General features: G+C 40.8%; 1 protein-coding gene and 1 long non-coding RNA gene across 3 annotated transcripts in view; both read left to right on the forward strand.

The window, feature by feature from the left end:
* The window catches only part of LOC108445664, a 35,384-nt gene extending 17,129 nt beyond the window's left edge, over positions 1–18,255 (forward strand). Inside the window, exons 4-7 of one of the 2 annotated variants that reach the window (XR_001860615.1) lie at positions 3,105–3,289; positions 13,313–13,438; positions 14,432–14,580; positions 18,010–18,255. This is a non-coding gene — a long non-coding RNA (uncharacterized LOC108445664). Of the gene's footprint in view, positions 1–3,104; positions 3,290–13,312; positions 14,581–18,009 lie in introns of both variants that reach the window. The other variant, XR_001860614.1, reaches the window with a different exon arrangement.
* Positions 18,256–24,862: 6,607 nt separating this feature from the next.
* Positions 24,863–26,515, forward strand: part of EGFLAM (EGF like, fibronectin type III and laminin G domains) — an 81,353-nt gene continuing 79,700 nt past the window's right edge. Inside the window, exons 1-2 of the mRNA XM_017730189.1 lie at positions 24,863–24,931; positions 26,321–26,402. Coding sequence (XP_017585678.1) covers positions 24,863–24,931; positions 26,321–26,402 — 151 coding nt within the window. The remainder of the gene's footprint in view (positions 24,932–26,320; positions 26,403–26,515) is intronic.

Below are 26,515 nucleotides of genomic sequence, written 5' to 3' on the forward strand. Positions count from 1 at the left end.
GTGAGCTGGGCATTTTGTCCAGAAGGACACTGGGAGACACAGTGTCATAAGATATACTGGAATGCAAAAAGATTCCATCAACTGGCTTCTCTTTATCAGCTGGGTGGGTTACCTTGTCATGGAAGGAAAACAGGTTTGATAAGCAGGACTTTCCCCAATGAAGCCTCGCTGGCTGTGACCAATGACTGTGTCATCCTTCAGATGTTTTTCAATACCTCCCAGAATAATCTTGTCTGTAATTTTACCAGGCACTGAAGTGAGGCTGACAAACCTGTAGTTTCTAGGGTCATCCTTCTCACCCTTCTTGAAAACTAGGAAAATGTTAGCCAACTTCCAGTCAATTGAGACCCCTCTAAATTCCCAACACTGCTCAAAAATCATCAAGAGGGGCCTTGTGATGACATCAGCCAGCTCTTCGCATATTCTCGCATGAATCTCATCAGGCCCCATAGATTTATAAGGGTCCATCTGGAGCAGCTGATCCCGCACTACTTCATGGTCAGCTAAGACCTGGTCATTCTTACAGCCATGTTCCTCCAGCTCAGGGCGCTGGATCCCCTCAGTCCATCATCTGTGTTGAAGACAGATGCAAAGAATTAAACACCTCTTCCTTGTCTCTGTCCCTGTCTGTGAAGTGACCATCCTCATCCTGTAACAGGCTGATGTTATTTCTGCACTGACTTTTGCCAGTAATGTATTTGAAACTCTTTTTATTTTCCCCCACATTTCTGTCCAGCTTCTACTCCAACTGAATTTTGTCCCCATGAATTTTCTCTCTACTGTTTCTTCCACACCACCTAACCTTGCTTTCACTAGGCATACACTTTTCTTTTTTGCCTTATCTCCTTATCCCCATTCCTTATGTCAGTGCTGCCCTCTATTTTAAATAACTTTTTACTTTCCCTCATTTTTACTTTTAGAATATAATCCTAGAAATTATTGTCTCACACATGATTTTCTTAGAGCACTTAATCCACTCCAGTAGGATAGAATCTCTCTCTTTTTTTGTATAAAAAATGCCTCTTGTTTGCACATCTTATATTTAAATCTGGTACATTCATAAACATTTGAAAACCATTATTGATTATCTGTGAAATCAGCATAATGTGTTTAAAAAGAAATGAGACTATATTACTGTAATTTTTTCAAGTACCTGTAAACATACTCATTCTGCCAGATAGAAAACTGAGTCTGTCCCATGCCTTTGTAAAGTAGATTTTTATTGTATTAGTTTATTTTGTATTAGTTTATTTATTAGATTATATTGTATTAGTTTATTAGATTTTTATTTAGTATTAGTTTAAGGACAGTATTTTTAACATTTGTTTTTATTTTACATTCTGCTCAGGTCTCTCTCTTTGCAAATATTTTACTTGTTGTTGTTTATAATGGATTGAGGACTTAAATTTTCATATTAGAAAATATTTCCCAGATGGAAGTAATATTCAATTAGTCAACTACCTCAGGTATTGCATTTTGCATTTCAGAAGAACATAGTAGTTTCCTTTTTTTCGCCCCACTAAGTTTATTTTATGGTTTGAAAACACATTTTCTTTCAAGTATCTTGTGAAATGACACCCAAGTAAAAAGTGCCAGAAAGACATCAAGTTTGCAGAGTTAAAAGAGTTTTTATCTTCCTTTGGTGATTTGTTGCCATTCTTGAAAAAGTCCTTTTGGAGTTTTGTTCTTTTGATGTAGAGATCTAGATAAAAAAAAAGAGAGATGTGTATTATTGGTTTAATATGTACACTCAAGCCTGATCCAATACACAGAGAAAGCAAAACCCTTCCATTAGCTTTTATGGGCGTGATTTGATGCCCTTTAAACATTAGTATATCCTTCAGTGCAGCAGCTGATAAATGGTTGCTGATTGTGGCCTTTGAAATGGACCATGCTGGGGTTTTTACCACTTCCAACAGCATCCCACCAAGGTAATCATTATACACAAAGCTAAGTAAGAGAAACATTTGTTCTGTTGCATATTATTTATGTTTCTCCCCTTGTCTCCCAGTATCTCTTTCATTACACTCCCCTTTCCTATTTATTATCTCTGTAATCAGATTCTTTCAGTATGCATAACTTGTTGGAATATAGATGGTATGAAAGGCACCATAGGAAATAAGGTTTTATTTCATAAAGAATTGTTTTTAAATGTTGGGGATATTGGCCATTGATTTCATTTTTATTGCACTATGAAATCATAAGCCACTTGAAGAGCAAACTCCTATATCCTTCACAGCAAATAAGCAATGAAGTAATGAATAATACATTTTTTATTTATGTTGCTTCCTGTAAGTTCCATCTAAGCCCATTGGGTGAAGATTTAATTTTCATTGCACTGTGTAGCTAGCAGTTGTACATCCATAATCTATCACAAAAGAAATATTTGTATTGCTGCATTTAAAAACAAAAGGGAAAATGGAGCATTGTACTCGTGTTGAATAAGGCCTTCCTTTTGTTTTTGACTTCAGTTTTTACCCAGATATCCTACAATGGACAGATATGGTAAGTTTTATGTCTATGTTTTATGTGAAGGTGGGTGAAAGGCATCTAAGGAAATGGTTGTGGACAGACAGACTGTTGACTTAGGTATCCAAGTTAACTAGCTTTGGCAATGAGGGTCGATGTGACTGCTTTGCAGATGACACACAAGTGTTAGAGCGGCCTCTTGATTATTTCTACCACAGACATTACACATATCCACCACAGAGGAGTCCTAGGAATTCGAGTGTCTTGCCAACACTCAGATGGTATCTTGATGTTTGTAAAATGAAGTATCATTCTCCAGCACCCTCCCTTTCCCATCCATCCTTCTCTTCCATGGCTCATTTCCTCCATTCTTGCTAGCAAAATGACCCGGGGTCAATCTGAGCTATTTTTGTTTTTTTTTTTTTTTTTAAATTTTATTTCAACAGAGTCTTATCCAGCCTTTTTTGAAAAGCAGATTTGAGGGGGTTTTAAAGGAATGAGACAGGAAAAGGCACATGCATAGGATCAGGAAAACTGAGGCACAGTTGTGGCAGTTTTTAAGGTACTGGAATCCTTCCACGAAGCTACAGGCAAATGCTTGTTTTAACCCAAATGCTTATATTCAAACTTTCCAGGGCCTGTTTTGCCTTTAGATCTCCAATGCTAAGGATGAGGAACTCTTTGTAACACAAGAAACATTCAGAGGTGGCCTTTGTGATGCTTTAAACCACTTGTGCGGCACAGATGGGACAGAAGCACCATCCAGTCCTAGAAGACCCCAGAGATCGGGACTCCACTGAGAAGTTCTGACCCTGCATGGGTGAGTGGCCTTCAGAACATCACTTCTCCATAGCTCAGTTCTCTCACCAGCTATGTGGGTGTAACCCCTTCCCAGTGAAACACTTTCAGCCTCACTGGTGGTGGCCTAAGAGCTGGGGACTGTCAGCCTGTAATGCAGCATGAGAGTGTGTCCACAATATTCCAGTGACACTGCAGGTAGGCACTGGACATAAAACACTTGTGTGAAGATAGTCAAAGACCCTCACTAACACACTCATGAAACTGATCTGAGAGACTTTTCTTCTACTACCAAATGAGACCAAGGTTCTTCTAAACACAATATCATATTCCCTTCTTTCAATTCCCTTTCTTTCAATGAATTGACCTTATATCTGTCATATCTGATGCTGATAGGCAGAGCTAGGCTCTCGGTAGCCAGGTCTTCCTAGTAGCTGAAGAACATTGATGTCATGGAAGATTTTTTCTATGACTGCCTTTGATACCCAGAAGAATGATACAGAAGGACTCTCTCAGTCCTGTGAGCCTGTCCTGGGGGCCCTTTTGAACTATTTTTTGTCCTACAACACCATGGATGTTTTCCCTGACACACACAGTGGGCTGAAGTAAGACTGTCACTGAAATACGGGGGTAGCTCTTAAGCTTCATAACTACATTTTCCAGCTACTTGTATCAGTTACCTTCATGTTTATAAGCTCTCCTTCTTACTGCAGAAGCTAGGGCCTTACTTATTTTCAATGCAAGCTGCACTGCTGAGTTGATCTCATGGCTCTGGAGCATAGGGCTCTCAGTGCGGTATTGTAATATTTACAATATGGATTGAACCAGGTAGTCGTGAAGAACAAATGAAGATCAGATGAATTGTTAGTTTATTCAGGGGGCAAGAACTCTCATTGAGTTCCAGTTTTACTGGTATGGATCCTCCTACACCTGTGATCATTTGTTGCTAGGCTTAACACCTCTTCCAAAGGTTTCCTCTTTTTCATCACTATTTTCAATTTTAAATACCTAACCTCCACTTTGGAATAAGCTCAAATCTCAGATCTTACTTCACAGCTTCTCTGTCTTTGTGCTCTGCTCTTCTTTTGGCCTCTCAATACCTTTCTCACCCCATTGCTGTCATCAGCTGCTGTCTTTTTCTCATTTCCCACAGAAGACTGACTTTGACAGGCTCAATTAACATTGAAGTGCATTAGGTGAGTGCCTCCTCAGCACCTGACAGGATGTTCACAGAAAAGGAAGTTAAAACTCTCAGTTCTTCTAAATATTCCTGTGTGTCTTCTCCTTTGAAGGGGGTGAATTTTGCATCTTGTACAGGATTCTGTTGCTCACCGGCTCTTGAGCCATTGAGGGTTTATTGCCCAGGATCTCTTGCTGACATACACGTTTTCCTTGAATATTGTAGCAGAAGTTAGGATACAGCTTTGCTGATCAAGCAGTGGTATTGAGCAACAATAGCACTATACATGATCAGAAGTATTTTTCCAACCAGCAGCTCTTGGCAGCACAAAGCCCCCTCTCATCAGGCAATGCCTATGGATATGCAGAATACAAAGTCAGGCTGTGTGCAGGAGCTGTTTAACAGAACAACACCATGCATTTTACCAGCCATAGGCGACAGCAGAAAGGGGACCAGGGCATGGAAACTCAGACCAAGAACAAAACTTATTTCTTGGACACAGGGACCAAATCTCATAACAGCTAATCTTGTCATGCAAAGGCCTGTTCAGTACGAGCAGGCCCCCTGAAAATGTATTGCTGGAAATGTTCTGACACAGAAGGAATATGGTAAATTGGATACAGCACAGCTTTCCATCCTTCTGCAGTAGGGAGGCCCTGTGCCATAGGAGAAAGGATAATCCAGTAATGCCTACACAGAGATTTCTGAGAAATCAGCTCTGGAGTGATGGAGGTAATAGGGCTGCTCAGAAGTACCTTTCACAAAGATGATCAATCCATGGGATGTGCAGGGGTATACTTTAATGCCCATATCAATAACAACAAGTTTCCTCACACAACCCACAGAAATCTCTTTTGCCTCTACACCACTGTTATACAAACTGTGTAAGAAAGGAGATTGGAGTTTCCTTGTTTTTTAAAATCTGAATCTGGGAAGAAGTCTGAGACTGAAGACTTCAGAGTTACCTTCAGAACAAATGCTACTAAATCCCTCTTATTATTTGATGGTCACTTTCCACATGAGAATCAGTCATGCTTCACTTTTTTCTGCCAAAGCTGGACTAGGGGGCTAGGTGGAAGGTGACATGCAGAGATCTAGGTGTGAGGTCTTCTGATGATGGAATCAACACATCCAGCTGAGTGCCACAGGGTAGTCATGAGGTGATAACCTACCAATGTCTTCAATTTCCTCCACAGGGTGTAAACGAGATGAGCACCCACAGGGGAACTAATGTGAGGTAACCAAAATACTGCAATTCCCTTGCCAGTCAGTGACCCTCCTGGCAGACAAACCTTCTTCACAGCATGATCTTAAACCAGTGCAGTGAAATGTGTGTTTAGTATTGCTTTGCTGTAAACCATCTGTGTCTGCTGTCCCAGTAAAAGAGGACTGCTTTAACTGCTTGTGTCAAATACGCCTACCCTTGGCTGAAATACCAGTGTCCGCAGAGAAATTTGCACAAGATTGGCTGAAGAGCATCTGTGTGTGGTCAAGTCTGGGCAGCAGGACCTCTTTGGTGTCCTGGTACAGTGCGCCCTTGCACAGCTGGGCTCCTCTAGGCTAAACAGAAAAAACCCACATCTTTTTTGTGTCCAAAGCCCCACCTGCACTCCTGATCTGTGACAGAAACTTCCATTTCCTTATGCAAGGTTTTACACTCAGATTTTTCTTTGTTGCTCATCATTGCAGCACAGAAACAGCTGCACAAAGCAACACATTCATGATCCCAGCATCTGTGTACAGGAGGGCAGGAACTTTCTGCTGCAGCACAGGGATGCAGCTCCAGACTTATGTCCAGCATCTTTAGGAGAGCAGAAGGTAGAGAAGAGAGAGGAGATTTTTCTCCAGAGTACTGAAACTGCTTTTCACATACATTTTCCAGCAGTAACATTACCTGCCAGCTTAGTGTATTTAAATTACTAGAAATTTAAAGAATATAACATTGATGCACTGACAAAGACGCCGACCAAAGATAGGGGCAGTTGGCTGGAACCAGCACAACTAATGCAGGAAAGTACTTTCATCTTTTATTGCTTTCATATGCTGTTGTATGTGTTCGACTCTGTGTGTGTGTGCGTGTGTGTATTTTTAGCAGCTTGAGTGTACAATAAAACTAACTTAATTCCCTTGACAAAAATTATTAAACATCTGTCAGAAAGTGTACATTCAGCAATTGCATTCCACATCTATTTTCTTTGTCTTTTAAATTATTTATACAGTTATACCACCCATAGCTTTGTGGTCCTTTGCACCCAATGAAAAAGTTTCTCTGTGGATAGGATTCACTCTTTTGTCTTTGTCTTACCTACTGTATGAATTGGAGAATCTAACATACAAAATACAGTGCAATAATGAAAGAAATTGCAACTGAAGTGATGAAAAAAATTAGATTTTTATGACATGAATACCTCAAAGATAAAAAGAAAAGAGTTTATTTCTGCAGAGGGAAAACAGAGAAACAGAGAACAATAATACAAATGCTCTAGCAAAATAAAGAAATAGATCATATTCCTAGGCTTGCTCTTCTGATTAATTCCTAATAAAATACACAGGTTTTTCTAGTGATTTAATTCCAGACACAAAATGAGTGGCTTTTCACTGATGAATTCACTGTCTGATGGCCTGAATTTAAGAGAAGGGTGGAACTGAATATCCAGCATCATCAGCTTGTGAATCAGGTGACATCCAGTCAGCTGAAACACACTGATAAAGTAAATTATAGAGGCAATGAACCTGAGGCTGCACCTCGTCCTTATCAATGCTGATGGCAAACTTCCCACTGGCTTTAATCTAGATCTTCGCTTATTTGTGAGGTTGGATAAATTATTATTAACTTGAAGCCATGGCACAGAAATGTTAAAAAGGCAAAATGAAATAACAAGGGCACAAATTTTAAGAGGAAAACCAATCATTATATATTCCATAAAAAATAATTTGTGTTCTTGAACTGTAAATTATCCTTGGAATTTACTCTTTTGCAGATTTCTCTAAAATCAAACATCAAGACAAGAGTTACATTTTCTCTCTAGGAATTTCCTTATTGCATTAGAGAAAATTAAGTCTGAGTTAAAACAGAAATTCCAAACTAAGCATTGACATTTTGAAATAAGCACTTTGGTTAATTTCAGAATGTTGTTTTGAAAAATGGAAATATTTAATCAAAATTGGTATTTTCCTAGGGGTGGATGGGACTCTTTAAATTAGGAAATGCAGGAAACTTTTTTCCTCCACTAATTTATCTACTTGACTTTGGAATTTGAGAATGCTGCAGAGGCAGTTCTTTGAACGAAAACTGAGTGTCTATAAAGAAGAATAAACTCCAGTGTATCCCTCCATCTGTGCAATATTATTTCATGTCATAGATTTTCTGCATTTTGCAAAGCAGGAACAGAAACAGAAAAATCTGTGCAGTGCTTAGCATAAAGATATCCTGATTTTTGTCACAGTGCAAAGAACCAAAATGGGTTTGTCCAGTTCACTGCAATGTTTAATAAGCCAATGAATAGGACTTCTACACATCGAGGGGAGGTAGATTAAAACACTCACTCTACAGGGTTTTTTCTAAATATTCCTCAGGAAAGTACCAGGACCTTCTGCTGCTCTTCAGCATGTTCCAGGCTGCCGCAGTTGTAGCCATCTCACTCACGTGTTTCAGAGCTCTGATGCCTAACACATATCTGCTCTTTCCTGTTTCAAGGCCATCACTTCCCTGCACAGAGTCTGATTTTCTGCAGATTTTCCTGAGGTGAAAAAACTCCAGACAAACTCAGTCCCCTTGTGCTGGATACAGAGCTGATACTAATCTTGCTAAGCCTAGAAGCTCAGCTCTAATGTCCAATACGGTAAGTCGGTCTCATCTTGTTCCAGTTTCATAGCTAAAGATTTGGAATTTAACCTTACATGATGGTTTTCATCTGGAGAAGCCACTTGTTTCAGCTGGGTATGCTAAGGACATGCCTCAGATGACCAAAAGCAGCCAGACAAGGTTGGTGATAACTGTCTGCCAGAGATGTGCTATGCTTAAACTCACTGCCTCAGCCTCAGTGCTGACAGACAGACACTGGGATTACCAGTGTAGTAAGGACTGCACAAGGGCTAATTACATATATATATGTGTATATATATATATATATATATATAAAGAAATCACTGGCTAACTCAGTCCTTCACAAACTACACTGTCTGTGTTTCACCTCTTCCTAGTTTTGCCCTACCAAAGAGATAGGTATCCATCAATCTTGGCTTTCCGGCCAGCTCCAGTGTCCTCCCCACCACACTGTTCCAGGGTCTGCACCAGGCTTAAGCCCATAGCACAGATGATATTTACTCTTGCTCATTTCTCTGCTCTTTAACCCCCTGCCCCCTGAACTTGAACTTGCTGATAGGAAATTACAGTCTCTCTCCATATGTTCCACCCAGCTGTGCTTTACAGTTCACTACAGCCAAGAAGTCAGTATTGATTCTCTGGTGCACAGGAGAATCCAGATTTCCCCTGGATTAATGTGTCACTTCCCTTCAGGTATTACCTTGCAAGCTTTGCACTGTCACAGCATGAAATCACAAGTCTGGATGTTATTTTGATTTTTTATTAGTAGCTGATTGACACTGGTAGCCAAGTAGAAAATGAGACTGATATCCTGGAATACAGTGAAAAGCAAATGGAGTTGCCAGTTGCTGCAGATACCCCAGGTAGACTGTCATTTCCTCACAGAATGGGAGAAGGTTCATCTTTCAGGACTCTGCTGTCATTTGGCCATGTGAGCAAAAGCAGAGTCAGTGCAGCCACATCTGGCTGTTTGGGTGCGAGACAGAGCATTCCAGCCCCAGGGCCACCTTGGACAAGCTCAGTACAGCACTAGGACATCCTGTTTCTTCATCACTCATTCTCTTTCGGTGGTTTATTTTATTTATTATTGGAGGTGTTACACAAACACCTCCTTGTGAAGACATAAGGCCTCTTTCTCTTAAGCACTAAGTTGTACTGGATAAGGGAGATCCTAACTCTTGCACAATTCCCAACACTTCACATTCCCCCATTTCAAAGGCCTGTGAGGGAGTGTGGTTGTGTGTGTTCTGTTACAGCATCCCCTCTCCTCAAACACAAAAATATCTTCCTGGGACAGCCCCAGGAATATAAGTTTGTATATGGATGTCTCCTTTGAAGAGATTTTTTTTCAAATAGGACTGCCCGTAGGAATAGGAAAAGGGATAATGGTTTTAAAGTGAAAGAGGGTTAATTCAGACTAGATATAAGGAAGAGATTTTTTATGCTAAGGGTGGTGAAACACTGGAACAGGTGATCCAGAATAGCTGTGGATGCCCCATCCATAGAAAGAATTAAGGTCAGGTTGGACAGGGCTCTCAACAAAATGGTCTAGTTGAAAATGTCCCTGCTTATCAAGGCTGGACTAGCTGACCTTTAAAGGTCCCTTCCAACCCAAACCATTCAGTGATTCTGTGATTTTTATCAGGATATTTCTTGTAAAATATTTATTTTCTGCTTCCAATGTAAAACACCATAACACCTATGTCAGGCAAGTAGTCATCAATGGGCTGTGAGGAACTATGAAACAGGACTGGAGAGGTTTCTCCTGATTCCCTGAACTTCTGTCCTCAAAGTGGGACTGGGGAATAGGGAGGACTGGGAGTGTTCAGAAATAATATTATTTGCTTTAAAATAATGTAAAAATGCCCAGATGAATAAATTTCCATCCCCCTGATTGCCTTTTGCTGTTGGATTCTTTTAGGATTTATGTAGAACTTTTCTTTTTTCCTCCAATTTAAACTACAACAACTGAGTTTTAAATTAAATCCTTAATTCTGTGTATGATCATGTAACTCCAGGAGCTGAAGTTTCACAATGCACAAATTGTCACCCCAGATGTTTCCTCTAAAAATTGAGGGACTCAGAGGTCCTGTAGCTTTTCAATAGAACTGCAGTTCTGAGCTGGTTCCTTTATCTTCATCCATGACATGCTATCTTTAGCACTCTCCCTAGACTTATTTCATGTCTCTGATCTGACATACCCCGCACGCTTACATACTTGGCTCTAGATTTTTCCCCTGGAGTTTGCTCTTCACTGGTTCTTCTCTCTGGCACTCACTCTCTCTGTCTATTAAGATACATCCTCTTTTTGAGTGTGCATCTCAAATCTCCCTGTTTGTCATTATGCTAAACCCATTTCAGGCCTGTATCCATGGACTTTTATCTTTGCTTTGCAAACAAAGCGGATTTTATCTTCTTTTTCAGTTGCTTTTTTCTTTTCTTTTATCCTCGGTATTTACACTTTATATGTTTAGTCAAGGCTGTGTTAACATTCTTGCACTCATCTCTAATGAAGCATTTTTTGACTCTCTGGACAATGCAGCCATATTATGGTGTTGTGAATGCTAGTACCACTTTCATGCATGCAACCATCACTACTATTTTTTTGTTGTTGTTCCGTCCTCCTAGTGATTTATGTTGGGTATGCTATTTCCTTGATTATGCATTGACCACATTTACATATACAATTTAGGCAATTGGACCATATTAATCTTGCTTTGAAATGATGGCTCTCACTCTTTAAGATATTAACTCATTACACTGAAAATCCTGTAATTCACTCTCTAGAAGTTAGGCATTTCACTTCTCCAGCTACTAGAAATACATCCATTTTACCAAAGAGTAGTTAATGAGCTACACAGACTTCCAAGGGAAGAAATGGACAGCTGCATCATTTTGGTGAGGTCAAGGACACCTTATAGACCTAATATCCTATTAGCAAGGAAGAATTTGCAAGATTCTGTGTATAGTCTAAGTCATCATTCTCCTTTTTTCCTTGGAGAAAGGGAGGAACAATACAGCCACTGCTGGTGTAGAGTCCTTTCTCCTCACCACATCATTCATTTCAAAGGGCAGAAGTTTAGCTGTACTATTCCATCTTTGACCATCCTTTCTCTGTCCAGTTGCATGGGAGGAACAGCAACCATCACAAAAGTAATTTTATACCTCAGACTGGGCTGCTGCACTGCAGTGTGGTCAGGATAGACAGCACCAGCTGTACCTACCAGATAGTGCCGGGCTGGGACAACTGTAACATCCCTTTAATTTATTTACACAGATAGGAGACAGTAGAAGGTTTCATTCCCTTTATTTCCAAGAACTACTCTGGAAAAGAAATGCCCCAGTTACCTGCAGCTGTCCTTCAAATTTCTAATTATCCACTATTTTCCCTTTATCCACTATTTTTCCCTGCAAGTTTTTTTCTGGAGCTTATTTCATCAAAGTTTTCCTTTGCATCCTCTCTAACATCTTCCAAGGTAGAGCCTCATTCATAGAATCATAAAGTTGCTGAAGCTGGAAAAGGTCTTTAAGATTATCAAGTCCAACCTAGCACCACCACCATGTTCACCATTAACCCTGTCTTCAAGTGCATATTCACATGTTTCTTGAAGACTTCCAGGGAGGGTGACTCCACCACCACCCTGAGCAGCTCATCTCAATGCTTAATCACTTTCAGTGATGAAATTCCTCCTGATGTCTGACCTGAACATCCCCTGGCACACCTTGAGGCCATTTCCTCTCCTGTCACTGGTTGCCTGGAAGAAGAGGCTGACCCCCACCTGGCTACAACCCCCTTTTAGATGGTTGTAGCAGTGATAAGGTCTCTCCTGAGCCTCCTTTTCTTTAGGCTAAATACCCCCAGCTCCCTCAACTGCTCCTCATAAGACTCCTGCTCCAGACCCTTCCCCAGCCCCATTGCCCTTTCTCTGGACTCACTCCTGCACCTCATCATCTTTCTTGTACTGAGGGGCCCAGAACTGGACAGAGAACGTGAGTTGTGGCCTCACCAGTGCCAAGTACAGGGGGACAATCACTGCCCTGGTCCTGCTGGCCACACTATTGCTGACACAGGCCAGGATGCCATTGGCCTTCTTGGCCACCTGGGCACACACTGGCTGATATTCAGCTGCTGTTGACCAGCACTCCCAGATCCTTTTCCACCCAGCATCTTTCCAGCCACGCTTAGCCCAGCCTATGCAATGCCTGGGGTTCTTGTGACCCAAGGGCTGGACCATTTTCCTGAACCTCATACAATTGGCTTTGGGCCATTGACCCAGCCTGTCCAGATCCCAACTGACCCATCAAATCTTAGACAAGAGAGCAGTCTCTTAGGGCTGGGTTGTGAATTTCAAACCTAAGATGAGATGGATGGGAGGAGCAGCATCACGTTTTGTGGAGATCAAAGTACAGGCTTTATCCTTACCTCTTTCCCCCTCACTTGTTTTGGAAAAGCTCATATCTCTAGCCTACAGAATTGCACCACTCTGTCCCATGCCCTTTTACCATCAGCCCCCGACAGTGGCTGGCTTCCACAGGAATTGGAGGCACTGATTTTCTCCGTTCTACTGCTGCCTTTTTCCTAAGTCACCACTTTGCTTCTCATAGCGTGAGGAGAATGAAGGTCTTTTTATTTCCTTCACCCACTAAGTTGGAGCAGTGTCAATTTAGTTCTCAGACAGCAGGTCACACCAGCCAATAAACAAACCCCAGTGATCCCCTACAGCTTTCACAGGCCTGCATTTTGGCATTTGATTCTGAGACTCCCACTGCAGCTAATTGAAAAGGTCTGTTTACATTTTGTTTCTAAGAGATCTGTATGACATTCAAACTATCCTGTGTACACACAACATGGGCAGGGAATTTAAATGTTTATAACATGGTTAGGTATTCATAAGTGTTTAAAGAGTTCCTCGGCCAAGACCCCAGTGCATGGTTGCATTTTTAAGTCCCAATTGTTTTAAAAATCCTTCTTGTTCATATGAAGAAAACTAAGCAATGTTTATTACCACCTAAACCAATTTTTATTTTTGTTTTTCTAGAGTTCATGAACAATGGGTTTGCAAATAGCAAGAGAAGTGGTTACAGCATGTGATTATAACCAGCAGCTGAGCATGTGTGGATGGTTTGTGACAATCATAATGACACCAACTCTACTGCTCTCAAAGGTGACAGATAGGTCAGCAGGGTTCAGATGTCTGTGCTGCCACAACTGCTTCAAAGTTAGGGGCCAGAACAGTTGCAGAACAGTTTGCTATTTTTTGGTGTGGGTTCTGGACCCTGGTAGTGAGTGGTGCTGCAGTGCAGCTGAGAACCACAGCCCAAAAGCTAGAGCATTCTGGGGAGATCAGAGGCAGAACACTGCAGACACCATCTTCCTGATGTGCCTTTTTGGCTGTGCTGGACAGAAAAAAGAATACCTATTTAAGAATTAAATTCTACATAAAGTCAGCATCAGATTACTAGTGAGAAGGAAGGTTACAGTACTGGTTTTCAGCAGTACATATTAATATAATACCTATCAAAATGAACACGAAAACATTTTAGGCTCTTAATTACATGCCACGCTGACATTACACAATAGATTTAGCTAACTGAGATCTTGACAAACTTATGGCCTACAGAAGATGAAAATGTAGAGAGTTTATTGGTCAGAGAGGTTTAAAGAGTAAGCCTGGGATAACTGCCATTCTACTGCATGTAAAGAGGACAACATTAGATGGATCCGAGCAGTGCTCTCTTAGCAGAAAATAGCATGGCTTACCTCTGGGATTGGTACAGGAATGGAAATAAATCAAAGAAATATTACTCTAGGAAGATACAGAACTGTATTTTTGAGGAAAGATATCTAAATATGACACCAACAAAGCAGCATTCAATACCTTTAAAATTGGCTTAATCCAAGAAACAATGTGATGTCTCACAGATATGATACACAGGATGAAAGCTTCTATTATTTCTGTTAACAAAGTGCATCTGGATGTCCCTAAAGATCTGAGAAGTTTTTATGGGCATCACTTGTTTACTTCTTTCTTTTGAAGATATTTTTTCCTGATGGTAGACAAAGGGAGAACAAACTCACGTATTCTTTCACCATGTAAAATAAAAAGTAAAAATAGTTTATATGTTAAATATAATGTTAGAATGCTTTTAATTAATAGGAAGACTCAGACATCGTCTTCCTACTGGATGAGTGAGAAAAGGAAAGCCTTGATGATTTTGAAGAAGCGTTTGTGAAGAACACAAGCTACATCAACACTGGAATCTTATTTCATCAGCAGACTGTCCCTACTCCCCATACTGCTGTAAGGTAATATGCTGGGGACAAACCCTTGGTCACCATAGGAGACTGTTTTTCTGAAGCTGATGGAGTCTCCTAGGAACTGTCCTGACTCAAAGCTACATCTGACCTAATATTTTACAAAAGATAATATGGTTGATGTAAAGGGGACATACATTTATATACTTATTGGTCATCTGTGTGTTTGGCAGCAGCAAAGTGACCTCAGGAAATGTGTCTACAAAGCAAAGATACAGGTGGCATTTGTTGCTACAGCAGTTTCAGATGAAACAACGAGCTTAGACTTACATAGCAAAAAAGTATCTCCTCTTAATAAAATCCCTGGATTTTCTGCACCCAGTGTCTATGAGATTTGTCTCTTTTATATGGAGGGTCCTTAAGTAATTAGAATACAGAAATACAGCCTGGTTCATTCCACTTAATCTATAGTTATGCATATGTCCTTTATCACTGCTCTGTCTTGAGCCTGATCCTGAACTGAAAAATGGTACTATAAATCCAGAATAGCTCCACAGATATGGGTAGAGATGGATAGATTACTCTGAGTATAAGCTGTTGTATTTTCACTTTCAAACTGTGTAATGGTCAGTATTTACTTCCTTCTACTAAGAAAGCAGTTTATCTAATTTTGATAGAGCTCGTTGCTTACTAGAATATAAACATGAAATAAGCAGCTATTCAATGTAGTTAGAGCCACCATTTTTCTGGATATTCTTGTTCTGTCTGGAAATTTTATCTGGACAGAATTTAAGGACTTCCGCACATTTTTTAGGATCCCTCAGTATCAGGCCTAATGAAGCAGCAGACCTGATGACATTCATTAAGTATCCATATCCCACCTGGTACACGTGCTCTTTATACCAACAGAGCAGGCACTATGCCATGCACACAGAGATGTGTTTCTGAAAGGAAAGTCTGGTCAAAGCCACAGTAGTACTAATGAAATTATATTATGGAGTACTGTAAGTCAAAACAATTTAAAATATATGTGGCATATAGTAAGGAAGTCTCTCAAAAACATGAAGTTCTCAATTCCTATGAAAGAATTTTTTTTCTTTTAAAAAACTTATTATTTTATTTTTCCCTTTAGCTCTTTATTTTCAATATTACAGCTGATTTAGTTCAGCCTTAGCTTTACCATCCTTGTTTTAACATATCTGTGCAGATGTTAAGACTGTGTAGGAAATCATATTAATCTGTGTCATGTGCACCTGAAGAACTAGGGCAGTCTCTAGGGGGCTGGGTCAATGGCTTCCTCTCTCCTATCTTGTAAGCCAAAGCATAATTTGTTGCTTCTTAACTTTTTGTTAGAAAGTAAATTTGAGGGGATCTTACCGTGTCCACATCAGGTTTCCAGTCTCACTAAGACAACGCAAGAGTTTTGCTCTTACACAAGAGCAGTGTAGCTCAGAGACCTTCATATTGTTTGGAAGCTGGATAAAAAGTCCTACGTATATGCATAGATCAGAATACAAAGCAGAGTTTCCCAGCTACTGCCCTTTCTGCCTTGAGCAGGAGCATGGTGGTTGCAGCTTCATGTATCCCCATGCGTAGAGGTATTAAAAATCATGCCTGAACACCTCAATGCTCATCTGACAAATGCAAAATCCACTAAAGTCACTAAAAGGCTTTCAGTTGACTTTATCAGCTTTGGTTCCAGTCCAGTAAGGCAATTGCATTAATAAGTTTTGCAGAACCATGTGGTCTAAGTTACAAAAGAAGTGTCTTATTTGTATTAGATCCATAGTAAAAAATGCTAAATCAGACTGAAAACTCATATTTGAATTACAAGTTGAATATAACTTTCTGTTCCCTGTCTCTGAGAGAAAATAAATTAGTATGTCCATAGCAAGGGGACAGCTGGCCAAGTTAATGCATAACTTCAAGTCCAAAACCACTGCCTCACAGCAACTTCACCTCTGCGCTTGGGATGCCATATCTCAGCAGTGAGTAACAGAGAAGTAAAAGGCAGGATGGTCAGCATTGAAACTGGGGTGGCAATTTTAGGAAAACAAGCTCAAGATGGATGTTGGGACTGGAACACAGTATCCTGCACCCCACCCACTCTGCAATGTAACAGGACTGTTGAGTGGAAATGCATGTCAGAACTGCCTTGGCATTAGAAAACTGTGCTGGAAAAATCTGGCCTTGAATTTCAAAGCCACAGGAAATTGAGATGCATTAACAGGCCAGAGGGCAGCACAACTGACCAAGACCTGAGACAGTTTTACACACACTAGCATGGATATCACACGTGATGTGAGTCCACAGCTGCCCTGCACAGAAACCGTTGGACACCTTCAGAGCTATGGTTACATCAATAGAATAGTGCCCTCATCTTCTGAATCTGCCTGAGAGATCAGCACCATTTTCCTTGTACTTTTTTGCAGCCCACCAAGACATTTGGGACCTGAAATATGGATCCACAACATAGTCATTATAAACATAAATAAGCCACATGATGACATTTACTACTCCATAAAATCTGCTGCTCTATGACTATTCAAGAGCTCATTTGGTCATGTGCCCTTGGGGAAACAAAGAATCTCCCAGATCCCTTACATTAACAGTCTGGGCGGTTCCTGTGTCAGCGACTGCCATCAAGCAGTTGCCCTCAGTGGCCACAGTTGAACTTGTCCCTCTAGAATTTTGTGGAACCTAGATATTACCCTACACAGGTGAAGCAAAAGGAAATTGCTGTCTTGTCTAAAACATCTTTCACCCCAAAAATAAGAAGCATGGTTTTAGGATAAAATGAGTACCTCACTAACCCACTATTTTCATATTTACACAAGCAGGGGGCTCTTATAATGACAAGAAAGATGTAAAATCATGTCAAGTCAAGCTTGGGAAATAAATAACACATAATTTTTGTATTTTCTTAGTCAAAAAAATGAGAAAGTTAAAAGGTTTCACAACTTATTCACCATGTAATCCTATCTTGGTGCTGTCGATGCCTTTATGGTGATTTGTTTGGAACTTGCTACCAGCTATTTTTATAGAAATATTACTACTCTGTTAGGGCAAACACTTAAAACTGCTTTTAAACGTATTTTCAAAAATTTATGATTTTCAAAACCTTCTTAGAGGCTTGTCAAGCTGCAAGACAGCTGGAGTTATCTCTACAGTATTTTCTCTCTGTTTCAAGACAGTGAATTAATCTGTGGCAAGTGAAGTTTTCAGTGATCTTTGGGAAGGGACAGGGGAGGAACTTCTTAGGTGAATCAATGCACAAAATTAGTTGGAGACCTCTTATCTTTTATATTCATGTAAACTGGGAGACCATGTGATACGTACAAGAGGGTTTTTTAATGTCAGGTTCCAGAGGTGAACTGGTATATGATGTTATATCCATGGCAATGTGTTAGAACACCCAGACATCAAGAAAAATTTGGAGAGAAAAATTCAACTTCTTAAAACGTTTGCTTTTTCCTCCAGTGCTCATATTTCCCTGTGGCAGGAGAAGAGACTGACTGAGTGAAAGAGAACTAGCAGATCTTGTAGTCTTCCACTTCTTCAGTGGCCTTCCCAGAAATGCCATTCCTTCTGCAAATTCGTCATTTACTGCTCTTTCCTGAAAGTAAGAAGGGGGGAGTGGCTGATGCCCCACAGTGATCTGCAGCCCTTCAGAGGGCCCTCAACAGGCTGGAGAGATGGGAAGAGAAGAACTGTCTGAAATTCAACAGGGGCAAATGCAGGGTCCTGCACCTGGGGAAGAACAACCCTGGGTACCAGCACAGGCTGGGGGCCAGCCTGCTGGAAAGCAGCTCTGTGGAGAAGGACCTGGGGGTCCTGGTGGACAACAAACTGGCCATGAGCCAGCAGTGCCCCAGGCCAATGGAATCCTGGGATGCATTAGGAAGAGCAATGCCAGCAGTCAAGGGAGGTGATCCTGCTCCTCTGCTCAGTCCAAGTGAGGTCTCACCTGGAGTCTCTGCTCAGTTCTGGTCTCTGCAGTACAAGAGAGATTATGGAGGTCCTGGAGTGGGTCCAGCAGAGAACTACAAAGGTGATGAAGGGACTGGAGGAGCTCTCTTACAAGGAAAGTCTGAGAGAATTGATTCTGTTCAGCCTCAAGAAGGAATAACTGAGAGGGGACCTCACTGATATCTGTCAGTGTCTGCAAGGAGGGGTCAGAGGAGGGACCAGGCTCTGCTCAGTGGTGCTGGGCAATATGACAAGAGTCAATGGGCAGTAAGTGATGCACAGGAAGTTCCACCCAAACATGAGGAAGAACTTCTTTACTGTGACACTGACCACACACTGGAACGGGCTGCACAGAGGGGCTGTGGAGTCTCCCTCATCAGAGATACCCAAGCACCACCTGGACACAATCCTGTGCCGTGTGCTCTGGGATGAGCAGGGAGGTTGGACCAGATGCTTGAGAAGGGATGTTGGACCAGATGACCCACTGTGGGCCCTTCCAACCTGACCCATTCTGTGATTCTGTAATTCTGAAATCCTGATCAAAAACGTGGGGAAATACCCTGGGAAATTGTATCCTAAACAGGAGTTATATACCAGTCTTTGAAATTAACAGATGAGAGGGTGGGGAGTTGATACATATTATATTAAATAGAAAAACAATGAAAGACAATTTTTGAAGTCACTTTTTTTTGAGAGCAGAGAAGGACTGAAATGGGAAAACAAATATGAAGATGGTGACCTGAGCTCCTCAAAGCATTGCGGATCATTAATTTTTCTTTATATCATCATCATAAACAGAAAAGATGGAAAAAGCATCCTTTTTCCAACATCTCCCCCACTTACAAATAATAAATATTTAATATTTACTGCATGTAAAATTTATGAGTATCTCAGTTTGAGACAAGTTTAGGGGGAAACGCTCTGGAAGGTATGTAGGTACGTCTCCTCCACAGAAGGCACGTTTCAGCACTCCCTCCCCCACCAATACCAAAGGAATTTCTTGAAGGAAAGTGAAAAAAACTATTTACTTGACAAAAAAAGTGCCGGCAGGGCACAGGAAAAATGAATAACTGTTAAAATATTAAACCTCCTTGATGCAGAGAAAGCTGGTGGATTTAGAGTTCCCTCTGTAGCTGGCTCGGCCCCTCCTGAGGCCAGAGGCTGGGGGGTGCCCCGGCAGCCTCCCTGCCAGTCCACGGGGTGAGATGATCTGGTTCTTGGATTACAGCTAGGCCGAACAGTCCCAGAAGAGGAAGAAGAATTTACCAGAGGATTTCGGTATGCCTGTATAGGAGAACTTCTTGCCTCAGGTAACAGGCTGGCTAAAAGCAGAGAGGAGCTCCCTCAGCTCTGCAGCGGTGAGGACATGGGGGAGTGTGTGTGAGTCCTTGAACACAAACTGTGCCAAAGAATTCACCTGGCATCTCTCCCCCCTCTGCTGGACCTAGCTAAAAGCTATGGGACCCATTTCTGGGCATAAAGCGGACAATAGGGGAATACAGTATTTTCATAAAATCACCCCAAGAGAATGAGTGCCTAAAAATATATATAGGTTTGTAAAAGAGCACATTTCTTCCTTCTGCTGCTTTTCACTGCATTTACCATAGGTCCAAAGTCTGTCAAGAACTGACCTGGCAAGAGAAGAACTTGCTCTGCTAACTCATCACGAATAAAACTGGAAATTATTGACGTACCTGAGATGAAAAGGTGAGAGAGATGAATAAAAATATGCTTAGATTCTTAGGTTAGAATTGTTTTAAATTTTGGTCTTTGTGCTTCTGCTGTTTCTTTGTGAGCTGAATAAGGGACACTATAAAGAACATTCGGAGTTCAAGACAATGCTTTCTCCACCTTACCAAAACACAGCCAAAGAAGACAAAAGGAGGAGGAAAACAAGGTTAATAAAACAGGAACCTGCAAATCCACAAACAAGTCTGATAGAAAGAATAACTCAATAGCTTTCTCATAAAAAGTGTCAGATTTGGCTCTTCCAAGCTACCACACATGTTGCTAGGCCCTATTTCCAAGGGGCCTACTTTGCTTACGAACTTTCCCATCTTGTAGTTAAATTTACTCAGATTGAGTTGTCTTTGGAGCTTACCTTGGACATTTGCAGCACACTGACACCCTAATCTGGGACCAAAGAGCTGTCAAATTCTTTGCTATAGGAGTCAGAAAAAGTAATATTTACCAAAAGAAACGACAGGATTAAATTTTAGGATTTGAACACATGGACTGCAACATCCATTTTGGAGTGCTGGCACAAATGATTCTGTTCACTCCTGATTGCATTTATTTTAAATTTCAAACAAAGTAATAAAGTTGGCCCACAAATGGAACATCAAATGTTTATTCCCTGTAATCCTATTGTTTTAACAGTGTAGTGCATACTAGTTCTTAATTACAAATACACTGCAAAGTGTCAGTCTGTGACTAATAAAAAATGTATAGTGTGCTAGGAAAGAACACTTGATAACATGATAAGTACTAATGCAGCATAAAAGAAAGTGAAAATGAGTGAGGGCAAAAGAGTGAGACAACAATGAGGAATGTAATGGTTTATACTGGCCAGGTGACTGCAGGGCTATGACCACTATTGCTGCTCATCATCCTCCCATTCCCCACTTTTGTTCTCAGCATTTACCTGTGGCCCATTTGAAAGTCTAGGCCACAACAAGGCCTTTCTATGTTATCGCTTGGTCTCTGTGTGTAGAACTACTGGTCTTGACTGGGGTTTGTAAGTCCTGATGGAGTACAAGTAACCAGTGAAATGTATTTAATAAAACTATCCTGAAATGTTGTAGGAAGCAAAGAGATGGAGGGACTGAAAAATAGCCCAGAATACAGCAGGAAGCAGGGAGATGAGGAGAAAGACCTGACAGCACGTGAATGAAGGTTGCAAAGACTCTCATCTCTGTAGCACAGTCACTGCTTGCAGATGCTCACGTGTGCTTTCTGGCAATGCTACAACCACTCTGTATGAGAGACAATGGGGGGCAGAAAGAATATGAGACCTTGGAAAGCTTGATGGACTTAAAACTGTCAGTTTGGCTACTAAATACATGTCAAATATTTATTGATGTGAGAAGAGAAATCTGATGCTGTTTGTTTGGTCTTGTTTTTTTCAGCATTTAATACATGCCCATGTGTAGTATGTCTCTGATGTATAGCTGTTTCTATATTAAGATACAAGTAAATGGCGGGCAGGGATTGTTTTGGGTTCCTTCTCCTAAATTAATTAAATCAGGTCTTCACAGACTGTCTTATGGAAAACAGAGCAATAGAAAGAGCCTTGAAGGCTCAGTTCAGACCCAGATCAAAAATAAGTAGATGGTGTCAGAAGTTAAGAACCTAAAAGGATAAATTCATCCCTTCACTGTTTCAAAGTAGTTTAAATTTACATAAACCTCTGTGTGTTTCCTAATAATATCCTAAGGAAGAAACCCTAACAACTCTGCAGGAAAACTAGAGTTTCCATGACCCTTTCCCCTCGAATTTGTTGGGCAGCCTGAACTTACTTCCTATCCTGGTCAGATGTACACTGGCTGTAGAGTATCAGAAACAGGTCTACCCAAGACACTCAATTTAGTTAAGCCAGAAAAAAACAGTGTATGAGGAAGAGTTATGGCTTTAGTTGAGATATTGTCATATGCACTCTATGCACATCTATGGCATTTTGTAAGTCAATTATTTATTATAAAGATTAGTAGAAGCAACACATATATTCATTTATGAAACAGCACTGGTTTCTAATTTAATGAAAATAAGATACAAATTACTGTGATTTGTTTGTTATTGCTATAAAACTACATGTGACCTGCTGAATTAAAGTTTGCTGGTTTTAAGTGATACTACATTTGTGAGGTTTAATTTTGAAAGCTAGTGAGTAATAGTCCTTCTATTTTCCATAAATCTTTGAAGTTACTAAAGTCAATAAAAAGATCTTCACTTCTATATAATTCTATTTAACATCTATATAGATTGGTATCACTCTTAGTCAGTATTTTGTTGGAATTAATACCAGGATGGTAAAATAGGTAGAATCACCTTGGCATATTAAAAGGACCTAAATAGGTCAAAAGTTTATGCTTTTCCTTTGAGAAGAACCTATGAAAAACTCCTGACAAAAATAGTGGATCATGAACAAATTGACACAATGCTACATATCTGGAATTTGTCTTTTAAAAATTGCTGATTATTTAAAAAAAAAAATAGAGGGAGAACAACAAAATTTTTAAGGCTTCAGTTAATGAGAAAAAAATTCATTCTTCATAATTATGAAAACGTATAGATTCTTAATGTCTTAATATGCCCCCCATACTATCATCATAAAAATAATTATAAAGGTGCAAAATATCCCGTTTCAACATAGATGCCTCCATTTGCATACTTCTCCCTCAATTTTCACTGGTTTTCTTTTAATCCTATTCTGGACTAAATATGTCCACATGTGGAGCAACTCTGGAAAATGTTATAAATTTACACTCCTCTTTCAAGTGAAGACAAGCTCCAAGGCAAAGACAAAGCTCTTTTACCCTCATGAATCACAGTGGAAAAGCCTGCTAACCTCACTGGCCAGATTCTTATGCTATCCAGTCTCTCCATCTGCTCACTTAACTGCACACAAAGATTTCCTTGCTTTTACCAAATAGTTTTGAGGAAAAACATCCTGTTTTAGGTCCTTCCGCAGCACAATGCTTCCTCAGTGATTTATTGTAAAATCAGGTGTTGAAAATAAGCGTAGGCATCTATTTTTAACTATGAATGAGTAATGGTCTAGATGTCTACTGAACACACTTTTTTTCTTTGAGAGTCCTGATGTGCCAACTTTGAAATTTACCAAAAAAATCAAGTCCTGTTACCCTGGACCTCCAAGACCTGAAAGGGAGATTATGGCCATGCTTGAAAATATGGTGCTTTGCATTTATACCTATTTTTGTCTTTTTAAGGAAAAGGGGTGGTTCTTGATTTCAGCACTTGCAAATCACATGTTGATGTAACAGGCTAATGTAGTTGCAAGCTGAATCAGGTCAATCCTTCTGGATGTGAGCTTTTAGAGGGGTCTGGGTACACTGAAGCATGACACAGTGTCTCTCCTGTCTTCCCAGGACATCATTCCTTGCATCCCTATTGCTGTATGCACATGTGTTGTCTCTAAAGGAAGATAAATGAGGGGAAAATTCTGTGCTCTGTGTTGTATCCCTTTGCTTCCTTGAGTAAGAAACTATGTGGACTGATTCTCTCCCAGTGCTACAGAGTAAGAGAAAGGATGGAATATTCGACCTGAACACAGGGATAGTATATCCAAATCCATGTGCTGGTTTAGTAAGCATCTTCCCTGGTGGAACACATTCAGGAGATGATGGAAAACTGCCTCCACCACCACTAGACTCCTGGGTTTACGAACTTTTGAAAGACTGTGTCTCAGTCCTTATCAACAAGTATTTACAACCACTGGAGAACCAGGCACATGATGGGTGTTTTACACATCTACACATTCTCAGAGACAGGAAAAAGTCTCATTGCTGGCATAGAGATGGCTCTGAGCTGAATCCAACTGCAGACCACTGATTAAAGCCAAATCCAGACAGCAGAAGTTTCAGGTGAGCACAAGCAGAAACAGCTGGATAAATATGCAGACAAGATGTATCATTAGTAACTTCGCTTCTCTGGTACAAGTGAGTCCTCCATGAAAAAGGTAATTTTCCGTCTGTAAGATGATGATGTGTCTCACAAGCTGGCACAAAACTCAGCAACTGTCTAGCCTCCCAAAACTCAGCACTGTCAAAAGTTCATGTTACACTTCACTCATCTTGCCATCTCCCAGATCAATGAACACCAAGGCACACGTTTATCTTTTAAACATAATTCTAAGCTTTAATTGTATATACTCCACTAAAATGCTTCTTCCTCTGGAGAGAGGTTGCATTAACAAACGTGTGCCAAGTTTTATTAACTTAAATCCATATGCTACTGGAAGACAACAGGGACTTTGCCAATGAGGAGAGTGTAAAAATCTTACCAGTGAGAAAGCCACTGGGAGTCATGTTGTTATTTAGAGGGAATTCACCAGGCTTGTGGTGGATTACCTTTGTTGGTAGGATTTTCAGGAAGAGCACCTCTCCATACATCCAGAACTGAATATCCCACTTCATCACAGCAGAAGGAAAGTTGCCAACTTGCATGGCTGCAGAGATAATCTCTCAAAACTGTAATTAAAATTACAAAATCTGTCTTGAATCTTTTCAGGCAGTTGCCTGAAACTCAGCAGTATCAACTTTGGTGTTCCAGTCAGTTTGGCCTCAATATGTCCAACTACAACTTAATCACAGAATACTTTAGGTAGATAGGCATATGTGACAAGATGAACTACAGTGGTTATTATCAGTATTGCCAGAAAAGAAAGTCAGAGGAAAGAAATGGGGGAGTGAAAGTAAGGAGGAAGGAGATCAAGTAAGAAGAAAAGCAGAAATAGTAATATATTTGATGACAGCACACTGTACAAACAACAATTACTTGGAGTGTATATAAAGGACAGGCTTTGCTTTTCTCCACCCTTGGCTGTGATCTGCCTGCCACTTTTGCCAACAAGTTAGCAGTCCATGTGCCTTTTGGGCAAATATGGAGTCCAGAGTTCATTCTCTGCCCTGAGAACTGCAGTTTCACAGCGCACCACAGTTACTGACCCTGCCAGGAATTCCTGCAATGAGTCCTGCACTTCTCCCACATGTACTGCAATTCCTCTGTCTCTGCAAAGGCAGGCTGATAAGAGTGTGAGATAGACACACCACTGGCATCCCAATTACGCTTAACAAAACTACTTAATTCCTGCAGCCTCGCGCATACTGGCAGTGATCACTCTGAAACTTGGATGTTGCCCTTTTTAAAAGGACAAGGTTTCTGTCTCCTTTCCTTGTCCCCGAGGTAAGCAAGGGCTGTCCTCTCCACTGTCTCCTCTAAGGGCTTTGATTACGGTCTCCAACTTCTTCATGAGGTACTTGCAGTGCTTTTACAGGGTAGGGGCTCAAACTCCCTTCCTCTGATCTTCTGTCCAAAAGGATTTCATCACCATTTCCTTGTCTCCTCTTATACCCTAAAATGGTACAGATTTCCTTATTTTCCTGTTTCAGCATTATTTCCACAGAGAGACAGTTTTTCTTCTGATCTCTTCCTATATTTTCTCCACATGTCATAAAATTACAGCATGGAACTCATTGAACAGGGTATCAGTTTTACAGATTCACAAAGAGACTCTATAAACATACCTAATTTATATGGACATCAAACCCACAGAAAGTTATCAAAGTAAACAGCAAAATAAACAAATGAAGCTGATTTCCGAACCAAAGCCCACACAAACCCTCAAGACATAACAACTCTGGTGTTTCAGGGTTTATACTGATCTCTAACTAACCAAGCTCAGGATGAGACCTGGAGCAGAGGGCAGATAATCTCATGTCTGCTAATATGAAGTTTCTGCACTTCCTTCTGTCTTTTAAATTTCAAATACGGGATACTAAACCAAATGGATTTGGTCATTCACTCCACTAAGGTTTTATTGCTCTGAAGGGATGCTTTGGATTTCCTGTTTATCTCAGGTTTTTTGTGGGATCGTCAAACTCCAGCGCATCCCTTTGCCTTCCTCCCCCAGCTCTCCCCATCCCCTCTAATCTCCACAGGGGTTTCTATATTAGTCTGAGTGGCTGGATAGGTCTCAGCCTCCATCTGGGGGGGATTAAACTTAATTTATCCCCTTAATTCAGCAACAATTTCCTCACGAAATCCTCTTCCTAGCTTCGCCTTCGCCCCAGCATTTGGCTAGCATTTCAGCCCCGTACTTTCGGGGAAAAAAGGGAAGAAACCCGTGTCGAATGCCGATGCTCCCTGGGGACGGCAGCACTCGCGTGGGTGTTCCTCAAGGCGGAAGGGGGCCGAAGGCCAGGGGAGGGCAGGGACGGGCGGGGGTTCTCGCTGAGGAAGGGGTGAGACACTGCCCCATGGTCCCCGGGGGTCGGTC

The sequence above is a fragment of the Corvus brachyrhynchos genome, unplaced genomic scaffold, assembly GCF_000691975.1.
Source record: "Corvus brachyrhynchos isolate BGI_N302 unplaced genomic scaffold, ASM69197v1 scaffold42, whole genome shotgun sequence".
Classification (NCBI taxonomy): Eukaryota; Metazoa; Chordata; class Aves; order Passeriformes; family Corvidae; genus Corvus; species Corvus brachyrhynchos.